Here is a 23,092-nt window from a genome sequence, read left to right as displayed (position 1 = left end):
TTATTACTGCACACACATATGCCACCTAACTGACTGTCCACTATCCCGAACAGAGATTGTCCAATCATTGTTTGGTGAACATGATGAGGTATGGCAGGCCTGTCACACGTCTGATATATCTGCATGTTGATGCAGTGTGCATCCAGCTGTAGTAAGAGCTAGATTGTACCTGCCACGAAAATACTTTGAAGAGTGTTGCCCTTTTTTACCCATAGATGAGTTTAGAGCAATAATGGAAGTAATGAAAAAGGAACGAGTGTTGATGCGGTCAAATCTATACTACAATCCATTTATTATGATGACATGTCTTGTTTACTCCAACTGAGAGGATGAAATGTTTGCTTCTGCCAAAGGACTTCATCATACTGTAAAGCTTTCAAACTTATCCCCATCAATTATTTCAGCTACAGAAAGAGTTTATTTGATTGGCTACTTTTTCCAACTCCACTTCAGGAGGAGCCCCTCTCTTTTTCAAACTACAGTTGATGAATTGTTTTGACATTAAAATGTCATTAAATCTGTATATCTATCTTTATATTTTTTACACAGAAACGTATTTGTTTTAGATGTTATTTTGTTAATGATTTACAATTACACAGGCTTATTTATCAAATATCGGATATTAATCTTGTAGCATGAAAATGCTGATTTAAACAATTTGTCATTGTCTTTGTTAAAAATTTAAATTAGAAAATCTCTGTTGTCAAAAACACATCTTTTGAAACCACTACAAAAAATATTTGAGCCCACCAACAAGACAACATCTCTTGCTTCTTCATATTTTTTTCCGGTAAGCTAAAATTCTACACTTTTTATATGTGACAGCTGATATCAAGGTTGTTTTGGATTATCATTTAACAGCATTCATCTTAGAGCATGTATGCAGCTGCCAACTTTTTTTCATGCAGCATTGTTGTTGAAGTGGTTAAATAACCCAGCTGTCATGTAACACAAATTATATACTAGCAGACCTATGAATGCACCGGCTTGAACTGGACCGAGATGCCACTCAGCTGTTGGCTACAAGAAGGCTTTCCAAAGTATCTGATTCATTATGACACTCTTATCTCCTGGTGAATAATTAGTTCTTGTGTAAAATGGGTGATTGTATCCATCAATTACAACAAAGTGAAGAGAAGGTACTTTTAATTAGAAGAAATGAAGTTCTGTAACTTATCGCTCAAATTTTGGGGTAGAAACAACAATAACCCAGTACTTGATAAACTCTTCAGTTCTAAACTACTCAGGGCTACTATAGAGTTATCTTTAGACTCTACTGTTTTTCAACTTATTTTGAAGTGTTCATCAGACTTGACCTCTCTGATCTAAAACAAGTGAAATTTAAACATGGAAAAGTCGACTGGAGCTTTTGTTTAAGGAGATATTTTTAGCTCCAGATTATTAACTCTTAATTAGCTAGCTTGCAGTTGATTAACATATAGGTCCCATTCAGAAGAATCCATATTACCTGGCTATAGATAAATGGTTCTTTAAGCTACATGATTGATTCATCTGCCTTTGTTTATAACTACATATATGAAGAATGCAAAGCTGGTTATTGATTCTTAAATCATTTTCCATACAGAAAACACAGACAGGCTGCAATGAGGTCATGCTTATAGTGTATGTTTTCATATTTTTCAACATTGTTCCCCAAGTTTTTAAACCAGCTGGCTTTCCTATTGTACAAACAAAACACACATACAGAGGAAGGCAATGAAAGAGAATGGACATCTGACCAACATCAAAAAACCACCACACTCTGTGAAAGCTCCACATGTCCAAACAAGGAGGGAAAAAAGCAACAAACATCCTTTTTCCACCCACAGAGAGCTAACAGCAGTTGAACCTTTGCACCCTGCAGGTGAGTCAGGACGCAGACCAGGTTTGTTTTTATCAGGGTCGCTGAATTTGTATCTGAAACAAGCAGATCGACACAGTCAACAGCCAGCGGTCATGCTGTTCAAATAAGAGTCACATGTGTCACTGGGATGATGGCAGCTCATGATGAATCAGAGTCAAACAGACAACAGGACACTTGAGAAGGGGAACGACAGAGTCAAGAAAGTCTGCTGCAAGCTTAAGATGACTCAAACTCCTGTGGGAAAAAAAGAGGAAGTTCGTTCAATTGTGTTTATTAAACCAGCTCATTTTTTAATCAACTGAGCACTTAATTGATTTGCTTAATTCATTAACTGCAGTGATTCCCGAGATTGACAGAAACACTGGGTGGTGCCAGAGTTTCAGGTGTGAGCAGGATGCTAATTGAGCGACTCATCAAGGAAGGATTTATCTCCCTCACTAAAAGAGAGAGGTGACTTTCAACCTTAATACTTTGTGATCATCAATCAGGCTGCGGAGGAGCTTCTGTCTTGTGCCGTTGCTACAAAGTATCAACAGAGACTTTTCTCGCCTTTTTATAGGACGCCGAAGTCGCTAGAATCCCATGTTTATAGTAATTATAAAGTGGCGAGTGCATTAAGCGGGTATCAGCTCAGAGACGAAGACTGGCTTTAAATGTCAAGACGCCATCTGTAATAACTCCCCATGCTATTAAAATTTTATCTCTGAGAAGCTCCCAGAGGTGGTAGCAATCAGAAGTCATACAACATTTCAGCGCCACAGCCATAGAAGGTCAATAATTAGACAATAATCCAGTAAAACACACCCACAACAGACGGACTAATCAGAGGATTAACAAGCAAGTTCCCGATAGAAGTTGAGGGGAGGTTCTCCACCAATGCTCGTAACTCTTTTTCCTGTGTCATGTGGGTTTTTAAATCTGACAGTATCCAAAGGGGGAAGTCTGTCCTCGTTTCCTGACCATGCACTCATAAATAAATCTCTGGGACAAGTAAAGATGTTGCTTATTTAATAAGAGTGTCATGATAGTAATTATTAGTGCAGTTTTTTTTTCCAAAAGTGAGATATGGGAGCTGTTGAAATCTGTGCACATCAAAAGTTAAAAGAATGGAAGATGATAAATATTCTGTTTTATAGAGATGTGCCGCAGGATGGAGCTAATGTCAGGTTTGGAATTTGGATCCGGAGCCAATCCTCAACACAGCAAGCGAGCTCCAAAGTGTTCAGGCTAGAGACACTTTCAGACTCAATCGCTTTCCAACCTCTTACCCAGCACCAAACCCTGGCAGACTTGCAGCATAATCTCCCCTAAATGCTTTTATTAAGGAATCTAATTGCAGCCTGGGCTTTCTCTTTTCAAGAGAACAGGCAGAGGAACAAAAACAGGGCTTATTCAACCCAAAACAGGCTGCAGGCGTACGGCAAGGCAGAGTCACAGAGCGCTTCAGTGCACAGACGCTATAAGGTGCAGCTCAGCGAAGACGCTTTTTTGATTTGTGGCATAAATCAGACAGAGAGAACTCCACACACAGCGGAAGAAAAGAAAAAAAAACAGCCCAGTCACATCCAGGTAAAGCGGCAAGAATTGTAACAGGCAAAAGCAAAATTCAATATATTATGTCCAATGACAGGATCAGCTCTTTGACAACACTTTCATAATATTCCATACCCGCCCATCTGACTGGAACAATGAGGGCTTTAAAAGCAATCACATCTGAGCCTTGAGGAAACCTTTCATTTCATATGTTCACAAAAGAGTCAGTCATTTTATCGCTTATTTCCTCAGTCAGATTATTTTTTTTCCCCGCACATTAGAGGGTCTGTAATAATGCATTGGCATCACCCTGGCACTCCAAAAGAAGAGACTGCACTACTTAAAAGATAATGAGGAAACAATCTTGGCAGGTGCGATTGATCCCACTGTTTTATAGCGCTGGGATTATCAAAGGATTATCTAACAATAATTATGCACCCAAGGTCGACGCGCTGCTTTCATGTTCACACTGTGAGTGGCAGCAAGGTGTGTGTGCGATAGAAAAACAAGACTGTAAGGAGACAAAGGTGCTAGAATGTGCAAATTTGCCTGGTGATGTGTGCGCAATAAAGGGGGTTCTGCTGTCAACCCAATCACAAGTTCCAAAAAGTCGTTATCGGTACCAAACACCAGCAAGTAAACTGTAAGAAATAGTAAATATATCCTATACTAGAGTTAGCACAAACTCATGGGAACCCCCATCTGGAAATCAGAAGTCTCCTGACCGTGGCGTCTCTGAGGCTTGAAGTTAATTCGGCCCAAAAAACAGTTGTGGTTATAAAAGCTAAAACCAAAGATTAAACATAAAGAAGAGAACAGCTCTGCCTTTGTCTTTCTAAGAGTTGCACCGCACAATTTTAACAGACCCCGCAGGAAGTGAGTTGTGCAAAATGTATTGTTAAATGTTCTAAATGTGCCACGTAGCAATCTTCAAAAAGTCAGGCTCTCTTTTGTTGCTGGTGAAGGCGTCTTTCTTCTCAAAATCTGACAGGAGGAGGGCGGATTGATGTTCAAATCTTCAACAAGAGACAGAAAAACTGACGTTTGACAGCAAATTTGTCCTTTCATAATTCTTTTAAAGATGGAGAACTGATTTTCAAGCACCTACGTCTTGCCATCTTTTGGATACAAATGATGAACAATGGGGCTGTGGAGTATCTAAAAGACACATTAAACAGCTGCTGTAACATTCCTCCGGTACTACAGGATTTGTCATCATGCCATGATTGAAACTACAATGATGCAGCTCAGTAGACAGGGTAGACTGGTACGTTGTGTTATTGACATGCTGTACACTTGTATGCAAACGTTAGTCAGACCAATGGTGGAAGCAGCCAATTAGATGGAAGGACGATGGATGTTTAGTATCTGATTAGTCGGACTGATGGAGTCGGCTTTGGTTCACAGGAGTCCAATTGAACAAATCGTTGCAATGCAGTTATGTTTGTGCTGTAATTTCATTTAGTGCAGTGACTACCCTTTCCAATGGAAGACAGTGATTCTTGAACCTTATAAATTCTGGGGCAGATGAGTCAGAGAGTGAGCACTATTAAGATATAGAAGCTTGATCTTATCGTGTAAAGGAGGTCCAGTACTTAAAGGGTCGGTTTACCCAGATCAGACTGACTGATAAATCTGTAGAAAGATTTTCTTTGCATACAGTGAGTGTTGAATTTTGGGGTTTTAAAGACCTTTACACTTGAGAAGAGCATGGCACTGAAAGAGTTTTGATTGTGAAAGAAAGGACTGACAAAAACAGAGAGAAGAGTCTACTGTGTCACTCGTCACTACTGTGACTTTTCCCTTGAAAAAAATCAACTTCTGACAGGCCAATGCAGAGGCAGACTTTTCACACAAACAAAACATGAATATTAAAAACTCATTTCACTTCTGTTGTGCTGGGATGCAGAATTGTCATTGCCAGACTGCCAGATGTGTGCAAACCTTGGAGAGCTTAAATGAATAAGTATCTTCATTGTTCACTTTTTTAAGATCTGGGTGAACGGACGATTTAAGAGATTTAAAAGTATAACAAATGAGCCCTATTTAATATTATTGTTAAAATTACAATCTCAACGCTATAAAAGATCGGTTTTAAACCCTTTTCAATTTTAGTTCAAACATAAAAACGTCTTCACGCCCCGAAAAACCAAGCTAAACTTTTGTTATTTCAGCAGCTGTACAGATTGTTAAAACATTTCCCTTTCCAACAGTCCAAGAAATCCTGACACATATTTTTCCTTTGCTTTATCAAGATGCAGTCCCTCTCATGATATTTTAAGCATGACCACAAGTGACTAAAATAGGAATAAGATGTCGATGCCCGCGGGTGAGTTTGTTGGGGGGGTGCGTAGATGCGTCTCTTACACAAAGGGGTGTGAGGCTCACCAGTTGTGGACGAGATGTTGACGTCAATGCTGATCTCCGGGATCCCTCCGCCCTTCAGCGCCGCCACGCAGGTGTACGTCCCGAAGTCGGTGAACTTGAGATCTATGATGTCCAGGTTGGTGGTGCCGGGGGAGATGTCAGGGTCCGTCTGGGTGATGACCATTCGCTCGGAGCTCCGCAGGGCACGGCCGTTCTTCAGCCAGCTGAACGTCAGCTCCTCTGGTGGTGTTGCCTCGACCTGGGACATTCAGCGGGGTGTTATTTATGCTTCATTTATGAGTCACATTATGCTTTACTGTTTTTGTATGCAGATATTAAATTGTGAGTGCTTTTCTTTGTCTTTACCTGGCAGGAGATCTTGACCTCACGCCCAATCTGGATGTTGTCATCATTGTGGTACGGGTCAGGCGTTATCCAGAATCGCCCCTTTTTCAAAGCTGTGAAGAAAATGTAGAACCACGGTTACATGTGTGTCATTGACTTTAAATAAAAGGTGGATGTACCTCTTGAAGGTGAAGCCAATCAGAAGTTGCACAACCTTCACTCTCTGTAATCATATTGTGTAAAAGTCTTTGAGAAAACCAACATGCTTTTCAGTCTATGTTTTACCTCAGAAAACATTTCTTTTTAAGTTCATGCTCTTAATTGCAATCTTCAAGTCTTCTTCAAAACCTGTTGTCCAAATATGGTCAATTTTGCTCATAAAAAACAAAGATGGCAGCAGCCAAATACTAATGCAAGGATGAAAAATGGTGGTTCAAAAACCATTTAGTTACATAACATTGTCTACATCTAGGTCATTTGTACAGTCTATTATCTGTCACTGCAGATGTTCCTTCTACAAGTGGGCTGCAGGGACACACAGTTAGCTCACTTTTACACGTACAATACATATTTGTTGTATTGATGTGTAAACCCAAAGAGAGGATCCTCAGGATTTCATTCATTTTTCCAACTTTTTTAAATGTCTACCAATGGCTTTAAATCTGTGTCATGGCTCTCAAAACAATGTAATGTAACCTGTATTTGGTAATTGTACCGTCCCAGCTTTCGCACACACATTGTCCAAATGTGAAGACAGACTGGATTGTGTCAGCTTTACCTGATGAAACTGTTTTCAGCATAGCATAAGATGTATCACTTTAGTACCATAGCTGTGAAGTCCACCAGAACTTTGAGAGTAGAAATATTTCTGACAGCTATAACCGTTGAGCTTCAACAACAAGTGAAAGTTGAGCTTTTTCTACAGCTTAAGGGTCAAACAAAGAACTTAACAGATAAAGAAGAATCGTGTGTTTGTTTTGAAGACAAGCGCTCTGATCCAACATTAAAATTGATAGCTACAAAGTGAAGAATCCAACAGCATTCAGGCAGGTTCACACACATGCACAGACACACCCACATACACTTTCAGACGAACACACACTGTGAAATTGGAGAGATACCTAACAAAATATCCACCATTGCTAATCCAATTTGGTTTGCAAACTCCATTTTCAAAGCCTAGCTTCTCTGCACTGAAAAAAGAAGATGATTTCATTATAATGCATGCTGTACTGGTTCCAAAACCCGAGCCTCTACTGTTCAATTCATCTCCTCAGCGGAAAAAAAAAAAAAGCTGACGGCACCATGGAAATCTTTTCATCTAGCAATTCCCAAGTGACATTATCATATTCAGTTTGGTAAAGGGAAAAAGAAAACAAAACCTGCATGTCAGATTTAAACACAGGAAATTGAATGTGCAGAACACTGTGATGCACGCCGAGCTCCCAACTTTGAGGGGAGCGACGGGTGACACCCACCTCCTTGGCATGATCTTCCTGCTTGCGTTTGAAATCAGCATTGGCAGGCAGCGAATCCTATTTAAGATGCGTGTCAGATACAAATATTACAATCATGTCAACACGAGCAAAAGCTCACAAACACTGCAGAGTGTTTTCACTCACTCTTGTGTCTTTTTTTTCTGCAACACACTGCCTATCAATCATGTATAAAATTCAATAAGTCTGTCGTGGAAACTGTGTCAATTAGCATAATAATGTTTGCAGCACATTTCTGTTACCTTTCCAGGTGTGAAGATAATACATGTCATTACCTGCAAGCCACGTTTATTTCCCATTTGGCCTCAGCTCAGTCTCATCTACATGCCAAGATTCACTTTCCTTTAAGCCAAGATACACGCTGTAAGGTTAATGGGACAATATGGAGGCCATTCTGAGAGCATATCTCTCAGAAACATACATTTCAATCAATCACACATGTCAGACAGAGGCCGGGACAGATTCGTAGTTCTATTTTGACAGGTTGAAAAGGCTTTTGTGTTCCAGGGACATGCTCGGCAGAGTTGGAAGCTGCTTCTTAAGAAAGTATTATCTCACACCCAACCACACAGACACACATTCGCACACTAAGTCATTGTCCTGTCACAGGTGACAGCGGATAAACATTTGGATTAACTGCTTTCCTCCTCTTACATTCCTCCAGCTCAAGTGTACTCTTCTTTCAACTTAAGAAACTATAACACAACCAGGCACTTAAACGTCCCCATTCAGGTTTGTCTTCTCTGAGAGGCCAGCTTGTTCATGAAGTCGTCTATCAGACGAAACCAGCACAGGTCACTCTCTAAGAAGCGTCTGGTGTTTGTACTTATTACTCTTCCGCTTCAAATCTTGTGAACAGCTAGACAATGTCAAACAATAATTCTGATGCCAAGGAAAAATAAAGTTTAGGTTTGAAATATTATCATCCAAGGCTCTTATGGTTCTGCAGGTATTAAGTCATAACTGTTGTGCATGTCTCATTAAATCACATAAAAAAGTAACTGCCTTTCCAAGTACTATCTGTATGTATGGAGGGTTGTTGAGCTGTAAAATCTCAAGTGAGCTGGACAGAAAAACAAACATGGTGGCACTATTGTGCTTCTAAGGGTTAGCAGGTAATGTATTCATTCATTCATTGAAATGTTTTTTTATCCCTTTGGTGAACGATGCTCTTTATCCAAATGAACTGAGGTACATTCAAGTCCATTCTTCATTTTTTCAAATATTCAACTTTATGATTTAAAATATGAATATTAAATATATTGTTTTCTAGTCTGATACTAAAAGAAAAAACAGTTGTTGTTTTTGTCTTTGATACTATGCTCAGTAAAAAAATAACTGGGAACATAAAAAACACTGCCACAGTCTGAACTTGATTTAATCTTTATTTGGTTCAATTACCATCACAGAGAAGATACTGATGTTGTTGCTTGCTGAAGGAGAGTTTAATCTTCTCAGAGTAAGCAAGCCTAAAGTCTCAAAGACTTGACAACCAGAAAATGTTTGGTTCAAATGTTGGGGTCCAAAATTAAGATAAGAAAAAAAATGTGTTTTATATCGTAGTGTTCTTAAAACCTAGAAAAAGGTCTAAGCTGTTGTGTGTTTTTACATACATATCTGGTATTGTTTAGATACACCCTATTGACAATAGGACATGGGGAGTGTCACTTTTTTTTAAAGTTATTTCTTGGGCCTTTCAGCCTTTATTGGATAGGACAGCTGAAGACAGACAGGAAAAGTTCAGAGGAGAGAGTGAGGGATGACATGCAGCAAAGGGCCGAGGCCAGACTGGAACCCACGGCCGCTGCGATGAGGACTACCGGTACTTTTAAGTGCCTGATGGACCCTACGGTCTTTTCACAACACAAGTCCAGATGATAAAGGCTATAGTGATACGGAACTATGCATTCCATGATTATTCACAAGTGCTCATTAATTTCCCTGTTTCATTTCAACTGATGACTCAAAGGCAATGGCTAATACAATCACAATAAGTCCTGTGATTCAAGTTTTTCTTTAGCAGTATGAACAAGTTTGAAGTAGACTGCGAGAAGTCAGCTATCTCTTTTCATTGCATGTGTTTTAAGTCTACATTTAGATCTTTAGCTCTTCAGACTGAAATAACAAAACTCCACACATGGACCTTCATAGTTTAAAGATTGCTTAATGAGTTGTGCACTGATTTGATACTAAATCAAATGGACCTTGTCCATGAAAATGAACAGAGCATGACCATATTACATATAGGAAATAAAGTATTCACCGTCTACTTTCAGTTTTCTGATTAAAAATTTTGGAAGTGATTACTGACATAGGGGAAGAACAGATTACAGTCCACACTGACCTGAGTGCCTGTGCTCCACTTTTTAATATCTATGATAATACGAGCACACCAAGGAGACTCGCTATATTATCATACTGATCAGATATTTCACTGGCAAGCATCAGCGCTAACATAGATTTAAAAACAAAATCACTGCAGTGTGTGTGAAAATCATCATCAACATCTTTCTCACCTTAGGTTTCAAACATATTATTGAGGCTTTTGAGTGGTAATTTGAAGGAAATTGTAGGAAAGAAAAACTTAGTACATGTTAACTTTATGAAGAAAAAGGGCACCCATGCAAGGTGATAAGTTCATTGTATTTTCAAACTCATCCTCCGTCACTTGCCCACAGATTTAAAATTAGATTCCACCACCACAGATCTTAACTTGTAGTTACACAGGGAGAAGAAATGTCTGATTTAATCACGATGGTCACTTTCCTATTTTCCCACACTTTCCGTCGTGGTGACTCAGCCTTCCCTCTTTGCTCCCAGAGCTGCAGTACCAAGTCACAATCGCCAGTGCCTGCATGTGTGCACTCATGCATTTTGAATGGTTCCCTCCCTGCCTCCTCCACATTCAGACCTAATTTTCCTGCATTTTTCCAAACCATAAATATTGAATAGCAAGTAGGCATTCCTGTAAATTGACTACAGTTATATACAAGCGAGATAAGTGGGCATTCCTTCAGCTGGTTGTAGTACAATGTGCAGGACAGCTGCTGTGATTTAAATGGTGCCTGTTCCCTCATGCATGAGAGATTACCCAAAAACTGGAGGTATTTTTGAGTGTGAGGTGAAAAGTACAGAGTTGGGGGACTTTATCGGGTAATGTAACACTGTCACTCCTTCCACCACATTTTGTGATAACCATTCTCTGCAAAAGCAATATGAATCTTTAAAGAGGGCTCTGCTCGGGAACAGAACTTTCCCATTTACTCTGGAGCTGGAAGTCCCCAACAATGGTTACATAACTTTTCAAACATCATTTATTTCTCACATGAGTATTCCTGTAGTAATAGTCTATATTTATGTAAGTGTTAGGGCACAGCTAATAGGTTGGACAAAATAGCTAGTGTAATTTAATACAATAGCCTTATTATGACAACGAAACTCCACCTAGTGTGCCTTCAACTCAGCTGTTTCCAAATGTAAATTACTTATGCTGTGTCTGAACCCACATAAGGCTCTGTCTAAACTAACGATACTGAATACTGCCCCCTAACTTGATGGTTATCATGACGTAAGCAACATACTAATGCACTTCCACATCACATGTGTTCATCAATCACGTAATTCTGAAGCAAGCTTTAATAAGCAAACACTGCAGTAGCACTCCCTTCTGGCCGTATAAATAATTTTGCCATGAGGGCCCCTCAGCTTTGGAACCACCTGCCTGAGGAGATAAAGTGTCAGAGCCACTTCTCAAAACTAACTTTTAGAGACCTGCTTTCATGTGATGTCGTCTTCTTATCGCCTCTATTTACTTTTCATTTTAGCAGATTTTTGATTATTCTTCTATTTGTTTTTTGTGTCCTTGATTTTTTAAATTTGTTTTTATTTATTTTAATGGCTATAATATATTTTCTTGCTTTTATTTACTTCGTATTGCTTTTGTCTTCTTTACTTCCTGATGCTTTAATCTCTATCAATCTCTACAATCCAATGTTGTATTTACTTGTATTTTTTTGTCACTTTATGTATTTTATGTATTTTACATGTTTGTAATGTCTTTTTCGATTTCATTTTTTCCATCTCTTTTTATTGCTTTATTGTTTTATTTGTTTAATCTCTTCTTATTTAGGGGGACGGTTGGACGTGACATTAAGTTGTATTAATTTGCAATGACAATAAAGATCTATCTATCTATCTATCTTTAAGGGGCAAAACCAGAATATTCAGGATCTTTCTCAGATCTACAAACCTCACATTTGAGTTCCTTGTCCTGTGAAACATGTGTTTTCCAGACACAGTCAGGAGCATATAAATCATAAAGAATCTTATAGAAAGTTTTTAGAATTTGTTCTTCTCTTCAGTCTGAATCCTAAACCTTGCAAATGTCCATCAGCTGCATTAACACAGGTAACAAAGGCTACTTAGTCATATTTAGGAATATGCGTTGGAGACAACAACAATTGGACATAACTATCTTTATGTCACTGTTTGTACCATATCAGGATTTATTTATAACAGACCAAAACTTGTCAGCACACATCTCGGGCACTAGTGTACCAAGTTTAGCACTGGGCATCGGGCGCTGGGGCACGAAACACAAGTAAACATACGCACAAACAAAATCTGCATGAATTATTGATGGACCTCGGAAGTTGGTTTCCTTTTACCACCATCAGAGTTTCCTCTTATTGAACCTCGACTGTGGAAACATGCCAAGGAAAAAAACATTTACTGGAGTGGCATTTACAGGACAGACGCTCCCATTTTCATGGTAATGTAAGTGCAGAAATGGAGGTCCTGCTCGTGCTTACATTTGCATTTCATATCTCCTGTATCCTATTTTTCCTGGAAGATGGCATGCTGTTCAATGGTGATGCATTGGATATTCAAAGCATTCTTTTGGATCATTACCGTACACATTACACTGTTCCAATGTCCTTTTTTTCTCACTGAAGTGCCTCCGCCTGCAGCTAGCCTCGGTGATTCTCCATAGCTTTAATAGCCGGTGGGAATAATGGGTGGCCTGTACATGAAAAGCGCAGATAATCACACAAAGAGAAAAGCCCCGGTTGAGGCCTTCTTCTTCAGAGAGCTCATGTCGCACGGCAGGATTACAATACCACCTCAGGGGAGCTTCTTAACAGGGCAAAAGTACACACAGCCCTGACATACTGACTGTGACATGCACGTACAAACGTGCATAATGACAAAGACCCAACGGCATTGGTTATTTGAGTAGCAATACTTCAGAAAAAAACTATGTTTGAGTGTGTTTTCCACTCTGCCTTTGTCTGGTCTGAATAATTATCTTCCTGCCTACCCATCAGTCCATCTCATTTTTCAGTCAGTCCTTTCTGTCTGTCTCTCAGCAGGCATCACACCACGCTCTCCATTCATTCTTGCAGAGAAAAATCAGCATGTGAAGCTGAACTCATCTCTCAGAGCCAGATGGATGTCGCTCTAACTGCCACTCTCCTCTGCCTCATCAGCTCCGCTCAAGGTTAAGCACAAAAAAAAAAAAGGACAGCAGACATTAGCAGTGGTTCAAAACACAAGGCATTCAGTCACACGTGCATGTTTTGTATGGCCCTCCAAAACACCTTTCATTTTCCTGTTATCACCCCATGCTTCTTCACATTAGCACCAACACATTCCCCATGCATCAGCACCTTTACAATATCACAGCCACTCACACACACACGTCTGATCTTTGGTGGGAAATGAGTCCTAAACGCTGCCTTTCAACCTTCAGGCTGACCTCCAGCTTTAATTTATGTTGAAAAGGCTTCAGATGCACATTCGGGCACTGAATGCACAAACAAGACCAGGCACATGCATATGTACACACACGCATACAACTATACACACAGACAGTCCTCAGGGCTGCAGCCCAAGAGAGCGGCCTGCCAGTGCCAGTCTGGCCATCCAGCCATTAAATCTGGCATTCATGAATGGAAATGTATTCTGTTTTGGAGCAGAATTTATTCCAGAGCAAATTTGATAAGGGTCATTCACATGTTGATTCACATGCTGACAGCCAGGTTTTTACAAGCCTGATCATGATTGTTTTCCCCACACCAAACAGTCTAAATATAAACAGCGGGGATTGCAATCTGAAAAAAAATGGCATTTTTTTGCTTCTCTATAAATAACAGCAAGCCTCCAATCAGAGTAACAAAGTGTGTTCAGTAGGCTGTGTGTTCGTGCTTTAAGCTCAAATGTTTTCACACAGAATCATTTGTGTCTACGTTAGCAGGTCAGAATGATGGACGACTTGAGCGTAGCAGCTTCATACCTGAATTTAACAGGAACTCCTTGAGGAATTGTCAAGAAAATCCAACAACAACACGGCGGCAATTGATTTTGAATCTTTGATAGCGCCAGCAAAGCTTGTTCCTTGTCACCACACAGAGGGAGAGGACGTTGCTTCGTGAAAAAGACAGGGAACACATGCACAGAGTCGACTTGTATGTTTGGGAGTAGACATGGAAACACAAATGCCAGGTTTGCTTCCCATTCTACAGACAGTTCTGTCTCCATACACCAACGCTCCGTTTGAGAGCTGCCGACTCATATTTGAGCTGCAGAAGCACCAGCGCAGAGTGTCTTTGCATTGTTGCAGCAGATATTCATCACAAACTGGTTTGACAGAGGTGAACAGAATGGACTCAAGTGGCCGAGGGAATCAGGCGATTGAGCTGCATTTGAAGACGTGTTGCCGTTCCTTAATCCATAAAAAGGATCTGGTCAGCAGGGAGAGATGATGCCAGCAGCCTGCTGGGCCGGCTACAGAGACGGCCAAGCCCTGGAACGCAGTCTGGCTGGTGGGACAGTATGGCCAGAGAAACCACCATCTGCTGGGGAGAGATGTGTGTTTTCATACACACACGGCCCCCCTTTGGAAGCAGCAGTTAAAGAGGGCTTCTCAAGGACTGGAGCAGGGGGGGAAACAAGCTGAGATAGACAGCGATGAGGCCACAGAGTGACCCTGCAAAACATGCTGAATGGACTCAGAGTAGCAGTTACAAATCTATTGGAATCTCATGTACATGCAGAGATATAAACAGTTTCTTATAACTGTAAACATGTTTACTTCTGTTAAAAAAGGGCATTTAAAATTTGGCAAAATCTCGTAAATAGTCGGCAATCATCGTCTTTAATTGTCAAATAGATGGTACATGCCTCTGGGAAGTGAAGCCAGTGGTTAGTGCTGAACGACTTCCAAGCAGGACTTTCTTTTCTGTGGGGCGTCAAATGTCCGCAACGTAAACGTCTGCAGCGTAACTGCCTGTCGCGTAAACGTCTGTAACGTAATCGTCTGAAATGTAGCGCCATAAATTCTTGGTCCATAATAACTTGGAGTAGTGCCCGTATCTGTTTTGTTTCTGTTCAAAAGCACCTGGCTGCCCTACACCTCACTTTAGTTGAATGATCCCAAAAAAAAGGAACTGATTTTCTTTTGATTAACTTGCGTAAGACAGGTATTAAGTGTGCTAAAAACATCATGATGAGGATTTGTAAAAAGTCAAAAGTAAAGCTTTGTCAGGTCGGTCCTCAAAAGGAGCAGTAAACACTTCTCATGTTGACAATTCAGACCTGAGTACAGATTCCACATTGTTATGTAGAATCTGTAAATAGTGACTACATTGGGCCTAATGGAATGACTTAGTTGCTGGACTTAGTTGACACTCCCGAGTAACTGAAGTTTTTTGTACTTGGCTTCATTTTTCAACACCAGAGGTCTGTGCTTGGTGTGTGCATAATTAGACACAGGCAGCTTCTCCTCATGTTGCGTGTCTCCTCTCACAAAAATGCACACACACACAAACAAAGAGCAACTAAAGGTCTGCCTGTGCTCTAGCCTCGAGCTTGGCTTATTCTCATTCAATTTTCATTTTTTCCTCACTTCAAAGTAGTCAGTAAAAAGCTGCCAGTGGAGCGACTGTACACCGTGGTTTAGTCAAACCCAATTAAAAAAAAAAAAAAACACCATTTTCCTTTTGTCAAATATTACTAAAAGATATATTAAAAATCTAGCCACTACAAAAGGAAACACTTAAATCTAATGGAGAAAAAAAGGCGCTGTGGATTATCTAAACTCCTTTATGATTAGATTTTCACTAGGTCACAATAACACTGCAAAACAGAGAAGAGGTAGTACTTCCAATTCATTTGCCATGACTACCCTTCATATATTACATTATTTACACTCATGGCAGTTATTCCAAGGTGTTTGCTGTGTATATCTGGTGGAATGTGATTGAATTCATGTATGATTTATACACTTAGAGTGGGGAGTAAAAGAAAAAAAAGACCAAATCCATCCTGGGCCCTACACATCATCACCTTCTCCACTCAGCCCCCATTGTGCTTTGACAGTTCACTATTTGAAGGGCTACCAGTTAATGGTTGGGATGAAGAGGACTAATGAGAGTCTCCATTGGTGATGAAACACCTCAATCCACTACTAAAATCATCTGGGCCCATGTATACTGAAGGCTGACATAAGCATATGAAAGATAAATGGGTATGGCCATAAAAGGCAGCTGAAAGGGAAATTGTGGTGAGGAAAAAAGTACCACTCATTTTGGGGGCATTTAATGTTTAGTTCAGTGGAATAGCATGTAAGTTCTTAAACTTAAAAATGTGTCACTCAGTACATATCTGCAATGTAAATCATTCTTGAAATTTAAAAGTCTTCCCTATTTATCCTTTTTTTTTAAAGATTATTTTTTGTGTTGACATGCACCAAACAGCGTCAGGATTGTAAGGTCGGGGCGCTGGTGCCGCAGTGGTTAATCCCACCTGTGGCTCCTTTCCCTCATGTCATTCCCCACTCTCTCTCCCTGATTTCCAACTCTAGCCACTGTCCTATCTCTCCATTAAAGACACACAAAAAGCCCAAAAATAAATCTTAAAAAAAGGTCAAACTGGGACCAGTGTGTGAGGACTGTAGCCTTTGTACATGGGTCGCCTGTTCTACCAACTCAAGTAAACCTCTCACCCTATTTGTTGTCTTTTTGTAAAAAGAAAAGAAAAGGAGGACATATGTTTGAAATTCCAGGAGTAATCATTTCTTGTTTTTGATTTTATGCTGTGTTCAGTTTAAACAAAAACCCACAACAACATTGTAGCGAAGCTGAAATCAAAGAAGATAAGCATATCTTTGTTTCTATTTCAAACATCCAACATCCTCTGTGGCGATGGAAATTCTTGCTCAAGGTGGAAATTAAGCACACCCTCATTCCAAACCGCCCACCAGCCCACCCATCCAGCCCCTTTAATATATGCCTGTGCTGTAAGCGTGTTTTCATGCAACGTGACACTCAGTCAGGAGGCATCAGTGTGACAATGTGCCACAGACATGCTGCAAAAGTGTGAGCAAACAATGGAGAAATCGCTCCAAAAGTGTGATGCATCGTGGGCATTCTGGTTTGATTCTGAAACACCAGTTGTCGGGCAGAATACAAACATCATGTAAACGGGTTGTCTTGACATAATGCTCAAGCTACAGAATGTTTTTTTATAATGTGAAAAATCAAACATGTATCCTTCTGTGTCTCAATTATTTGCATGATTGCTGCACTGGTTACAATGCAGCAAGAAATAATTGGAAAACATGATATAATTCCATAAACAACATAGTGTATTGATGCACAGACAAACTGCCCACTCTTGTCATCTGGTGCATGTTCATCTCTAAATTGCATTTGCATTAGTGACAGCTCATCAGACTCAGGAGAGCAATCCTGTTGCCAAGGTGAGCTGTGTCATAATGCTCTGAATGTTTTTCATGTTGTTTATCAGTCAGTGAGAAAAAAAAACCCAGAAACAAATTAACTGTAAAAAATTTGGCTTTGAGTGGCATCTAAATTGAAGTAATTTTGGACTTCAAGTGTCCAACGTTTGTCTGTCAGACATTACATTTAAAAATATTAGTACAATATTTGCTTGTACTTTGTTAGGTAATTCTTTTAGTATGTTAACACATGTGGCATGGGTCAAACAATAGAATCAAAAACATGTCAAATATATATTTTTTGAAACATGGTTTAAGTCATTACAATTCTGATTCACGCTAATGAGGTTAGTGTTTATTTTTCTGAGAAGTTTAGTTTAATTCCTTATTGATAAAGATGTGATCCCATTGATTGACAGCTCTGTTGACAAATGCCGCTCCTGTGAAGCTGTGTGCACTGAATTAGCAGAGTAGAGGAGGAACAGTGAGAGGAAACATAACCAATACTGACACAAGAGTCCTTGAACTTTCTATAACTGTGAGTGTCTGCTTCAAACACACACAAAAAGCTTTTACACTTTAGACTGTAATGACCTGAGGGATCTTTACCATTTTCTATGTAAGTTCAAGGAGTACTTTGTTAGCAGAAGGGGGTTGGGGTAAGGGGTCCATTAGCCTATCACTACTGCATAGAGTCTGAAGAGTCTTAAATGTGCAATATGCAAGCAGAGGGGGAGTATTTGGCTTGGCTTTAACAGAATCACGTGAAGACACGTCACCTAGATTTAAATACAGTCACTGGTACATTCTTGTGCCTATATAGAATACAACACTCAAAAGATTGGGTTCAGCTTAAGAAAGAAGTATGTTGTATAAGTCTTTATATCTGGATTTTATGGAGTCAACTAGTAGCAGCTTGCTCTTGAACTGAATCTTTTTTCTTTAATCATAAAGCCCTGCAGTGCAAATCAACAGTTATGTATCCTGCATGACATTTAGTCAAACAGAATAATACATACTGTGCTGTTTAACTTTTAACAAGCAAAGCTCTGCATCCTGAAATGAGTGTGTGTGTGTGTGTGTGTGTGTGTGTGTGTGTGTGTGTGTGTGTGTGTGTGTGTGCGTGTGTGTGTGTGTGTGTGTGTGTGTGTGCATGTCTGAGTGTGTGTGCATGGTCGATCATCATATATATTTAAGGAAGGCTGTGAATTTATTTGATGATCTTTTTCCAAGATCCCACATACGACACCTGAATGAGAGCTTGATATTTATTGCAGCGATTGCATGCTGTGAGTTCTCTGACTTATTCCCTGCTGCGGGACACCTGACACCTTCTCTTTGATGTAAGCCTTTCAGTTCATAAGTCCTCAAATATATGGGCACTTTCACAACTCAGAGAAGGGGTTTATCTGTCGGGGGGGGTTATCAGAAATGATTTGTTGTTGATTTTATTTCCATCCCCAGAAGGTTATGGCTGCATAAATAAATGCTTCCAAACAGGCGACCTGATGATGGAGCTGTGGCATAATCTGTGAGAAGAAAGGAGAAAACTGGGAGAAACTTTCTCAACCAATAAGCTACGCTCAGATTCAAATGTGTCCCATATTAGTGTGTGTGTGTGTGTGTGTGCGTGTGCGTGATTTGTTCTCCTATGAATGCATGTTGTTTGTGAAGCTATAACTAATTAATGCATTTTTCTGTTCATCTGAAAGACCTCCTTGCAGTTTCACATTCAAAGCATTAGGATCCTCTGTTATGTCAGATGAAAGCCTAATCACACATCACCCTTAATCCCAAAGCTCAGTAATAGCAGTCAATTCAAGAGTATGAAAGTCGATTTTCTTGTGCATCATGTGGCATCTGTGAAGGTCTTATATAAAAACAGCTTTTCTTTGCAGACACGGAAATTGGCTGTCTCAAGTTTTAACCTTTAAAGTAGTTCTTTTTTACTGTTAAAAAGACATGCCTGGATACAGCATTTCACCCGCTGTGTGTCAACTTTGATAGAGTGCTGTTCATGACAAACATCCAAAACTGAAGCACCTTTAAAAGAGCTGTTTCTCTAATGAGCTACACTAAGATCAGACTCTTTTCTGCCTCCCGTGTCGCTCAGGTGAAGAGCAGTTTGGAATAAATAATCCTTTGATAATGGCCAAAGAAGCAGCAACATCCCTCGCCCTCCTGCCATCATTAAACTGGTGTTTCACACTCTTTGAATCAGTGAATTTTAACTAATGGCTTCACACATTTTTTGCCTCCAGCATTTTTCCTCGACTGCCTTTAAGTAGCTGAGGCAGTGATAAAAATGAGATCTGATGTTCTGTGTTTTGTGTAAGGCCAAACTGCAAGAGAGTTATTCATAGCTGAAGGACATTCAGCAATATTGAATAAAATAAACATAAAACTACATTAAACATTTATTATAAAATGTCATTAAAATTAAATTGACTATCAGTTTCTTCTACTTTTCTTTTTAAAGAGTCTTTTTCATCCTATTATCCCCAATTATAATTAATCTTACAGTTATTTAGAAATGTCCCTTATCTTAGAGCGTGTCTATGAAAAGTGACCAGAAACTGACCCCTGACCTTATAACTTGAGCGTATTTTGGAAGGACAAACGATTTCTGACTAAATGATTGTTTTGTTGATGACTGGATTTCATAGGTGCATTTTTTGACTCTGCTGTCTGTTATATTGAATTATTTACAATAACAGACCCCCGCTATATGCAGCTGACTGTCTGTACAGAGACAGTTCTAATAACAGACTTTGGAGGACTCAGCCTGTTCACAAAGGAGAATATAAGAGAAAAACAGCACAGTAAAACCAAGATACATATAAAAAACTGTTTTACGATAGATGTGTCTGCAAATGTTAAATGTTAGAGATCTTGGATTGTTCTTTTGAGGTTTGTTTCCCCTGAAATAACCCACTCACTAAACATTATCCCTAACTATGCCCGCCAGCAAAAGCAAAGTAACCAACATAAACTGCTGTACATAAACCAAGTGCACCAACATGGTAACTAACCTCTGCTATAACTTAACGTAACATAACTGCACATGCTTACCAGGAGCTAGCAAGTCTGGTTGTCCTCTAAGCTAACATGATCACTATCAAGGTGCAACGTCTTTGCTAGCAGCTAGTGTAGTTACCGTAATGTCATTTGGATTTAAATAGTAGTCTAAGAAAGTCTAAGAGCGTAAACACAAGTCAGCTCTCATGTTCGGCTGTGGTTGGCTTGCTTACTTAAGCTGCCATGAAGTGACAACATCAAAAAAAAAAAAAAAGTTTATATTAGAATAGATTTTTTTTGTTTTATTGTATATACTTGACCCTATTTGTTCACATGAAAATATTTTTTGTAATGTCTTCTTTTTTCGATGTAAAACTGAACATGCCCTCTCACCTCGCACCACAATGGTGGTGGACTTCTTGGCCGGGTTGCCCACGTTGTTGCTGGCCATGCAGCTGTAGACCCCCGACTCATCTGAGCTGATGGCTGGCAGAGTGAGTGTGCCCCCCTTCACCACGCTCCTTTGTGGAAGGCTGTCGTTGCTGCTGACCCAGGTGAGTGTGGGCGGCGGCTCTCCGCCTGTGGTGATGCACACCAAGGACACGGTCTGACCGGGATTCACCACGATGGGATCCTCCACCAGCAGCTTGATGGACGGCGAGGCTGTGGAGGAAGAGAGTGTGGAGTCTTAGAGAGATTGGCAGGAGATGAACAACTTTGGCAGATATGACAGCTGAAAGACTAAACACCACTTCATCTGTCTGCTTCCACTTCCATCATTCTTCTTTATTTATTAAGACACCTTCATTTAATTTGCTGTTTTCAGACTGAAGTCTACTTGGAAAAAGAAGCTTAATCACTGAAGAAGCACACAGAGTTCGGGTTTACTCTTCTTTAAAAATGTTCATGCTGAAATGTCATAAAGTACCTGTCTTATTGGTGAGTTTGAAGATGACACTGCGGTCAGGGATCCCACACACGTTCCTGACCGAGGCGATGCAGCTGTAGTTGGCATAGTCCTGAGGACGCAGGTTCTTCAGCTTCAAAATCTTCGTTTCCCCCTGCAGCTCAGACCAAACCAACACCAGTATGCAAATGTGTGCAAAAACATCAGCATAATCAAGTAATAGAAATGCAAAAAAAAAACCTAGGTAGTGGAAGAGAGATGACAAAGGCCACACAGCTCCAACGAAAAGGTCAAGGACATGAATATTTATAACGTTTTAATGAAGCCAAAAATGAAAAGGAACTGTGCTGAAGATATTACTGTAAAAAGCCTCTAAAGAATATGCTGGTATCTCTAGTGTCCGCTTGCCTAATGTGAATGTGTGGATTACTTTCCATGAAATGGCCCTGCAGCCTTTTCTCCTTTCTGCTACACAAATATATTTGGGCTCAGTTGGGGGTCCCTCTACAGAAACGGCTCCTTCACTCTGAATGTATGTCGGATTCCAGCCGCGCCTGTCAAAACTGTAAGCCCCGCCCAGAAGGCTAGCATGAGGAGATAAACCTTTGATCTAAAAGTCTGAATAATGTGGTTGGTTGGTTGGAGTGAGCCATGCACTGCGGCAGTCCAAACAGCATGACAATCTCTCCTGTCCGTTGAACCCTTTCATATCGAGATAGCTTAATCGCATCAAATTAGCCACAGACGAAACACTCCACTTCATTTCTTTTTCAGTCACTTTCTTTGCTTTGGAGCAGATATGAAGACATGAAGTCAATGTTTAAAGAGTGCAAGCTTTACTCACAGCTGGGGGGAAGATTTGAAGGGGAAGTCTGTTTGGAAAATGCATGGGCCAGAGTAAGGAATGAAAGGACAAACACATTTAAGTGAACTGGACAGGGGGATTGATGGCTATATTGATGGAAAGACTAAAGCACACCTTTGGCTGTTGGTAAAGGGCAAAGAAACTTTGGAGGAGTGTATTGCTACTAGCTAGTAAAAAAAAAAAGTATTTCTCCATTTTTGTTCTTGTGTTTTAAATGCTTCTCTTAGGTAAGAGAAGTAAAACCAGCAGGATGAACTTAAAGAAAGAAAACGTTTCATGCTAGCAGCAGGGAAGAGTGTTAACTACACAAGCAACAAGAAAATGAGTGAATAAGCTGAACAAAAGAGCTATAAGGAAGTGTCAGAAGTGACATGAATAACAATGTGTTCCTTAATGGGTTTTAAATGGATACCTCCTCAAGTTTTACACAACATGTTAAAAAGAGAATATCACACAGCGAGGAAACATCAAACCACGTCACAAACTTCAAAATGTATCAAATTATGAGAAAAGGGTGAAAATCTGACAAGGGTTGAGAAATGGCTCGTTTACACCTGTGATAATTGTGCAATTTTCTGACACTTCGAGGGGGAAATTATGAAGGGAGAGGTAGAGGAGAAAGTGCCAGACAGCAGAAAGGACACGGTTTCACAATGAAAGCACAGCTCTGGGACTGACTTAATTGTGAACCTGTTCTCCCATAGAGAGTTTGAAATGCCACCACTGCATTTCTACAGCAGCGGTTGGAATATATAAAACATTCTTTAGACCGAGAAGAGTTCAGCCGGGAGGGGAAATCAGTCAGGGAGAGAGGAGGCCCGGTTCTGGAACAAAATGACCTACGGTAGGGTGCATCTGAGATTAAAGGGGGTGCAGCTACAGTGACCAGCATCAGCAATGACAAATAGCGTAGGTGTTGTGACGGGTCATGTGCACCTCACATGACCATCAGATCATG

General features: G+C 40.1%; 1 protein-coding gene across 2 annotated transcripts in view; it reads right to left on the bottom strand.

Annotated features, from left to right (window-relative positions):
• LOC109982959 (MAM domain-containing glycosylphosphatidylinositol anchor protein 2) overlaps positions 1-23,092 on the bottom strand; it is a 189,012-nt gene that overhangs the window by 69,908 nt on the left and 96,012 nt on the right. For both annotated transcript variants that reach the window (XM_065963663.1, XM_065963664.1), the window contains exons 5-8: positions 21,291-21,423; positions 20,756-21,025; positions 6,131-6,222; positions 5,786-6,023 (exon numbers count right to left, since the gene is read on the bottom strand). In XM_065963663.1, coding sequence (XP_065819735.1) covers positions 5,786-6,023; positions 6,131-6,222; positions 20,756-21,025; positions 21,291-21,423 — 733 coding nt within the window. The remainder of the gene's footprint in view (positions 1-5,785; positions 6,024-6,130; positions 6,223-20,755; positions 21,026-21,290; positions 21,424-23,092) is intronic.

Source organism: Labrus bergylta, chromosome 15 (assembly GCF_963930695.1).
Source record: "Labrus bergylta chromosome 15, fLabBer1.1, whole genome shotgun sequence".
Lineage (NCBI taxonomy): Eukaryota > Metazoa > Chordata > Actinopteri > Labriformes > Labridae > Labrus > Labrus bergylta.
The sequence above is the reverse complement of the archived record's forward strand: the minus strand, read 5'-3'. Positions and strand labels throughout refer to the sequence as shown.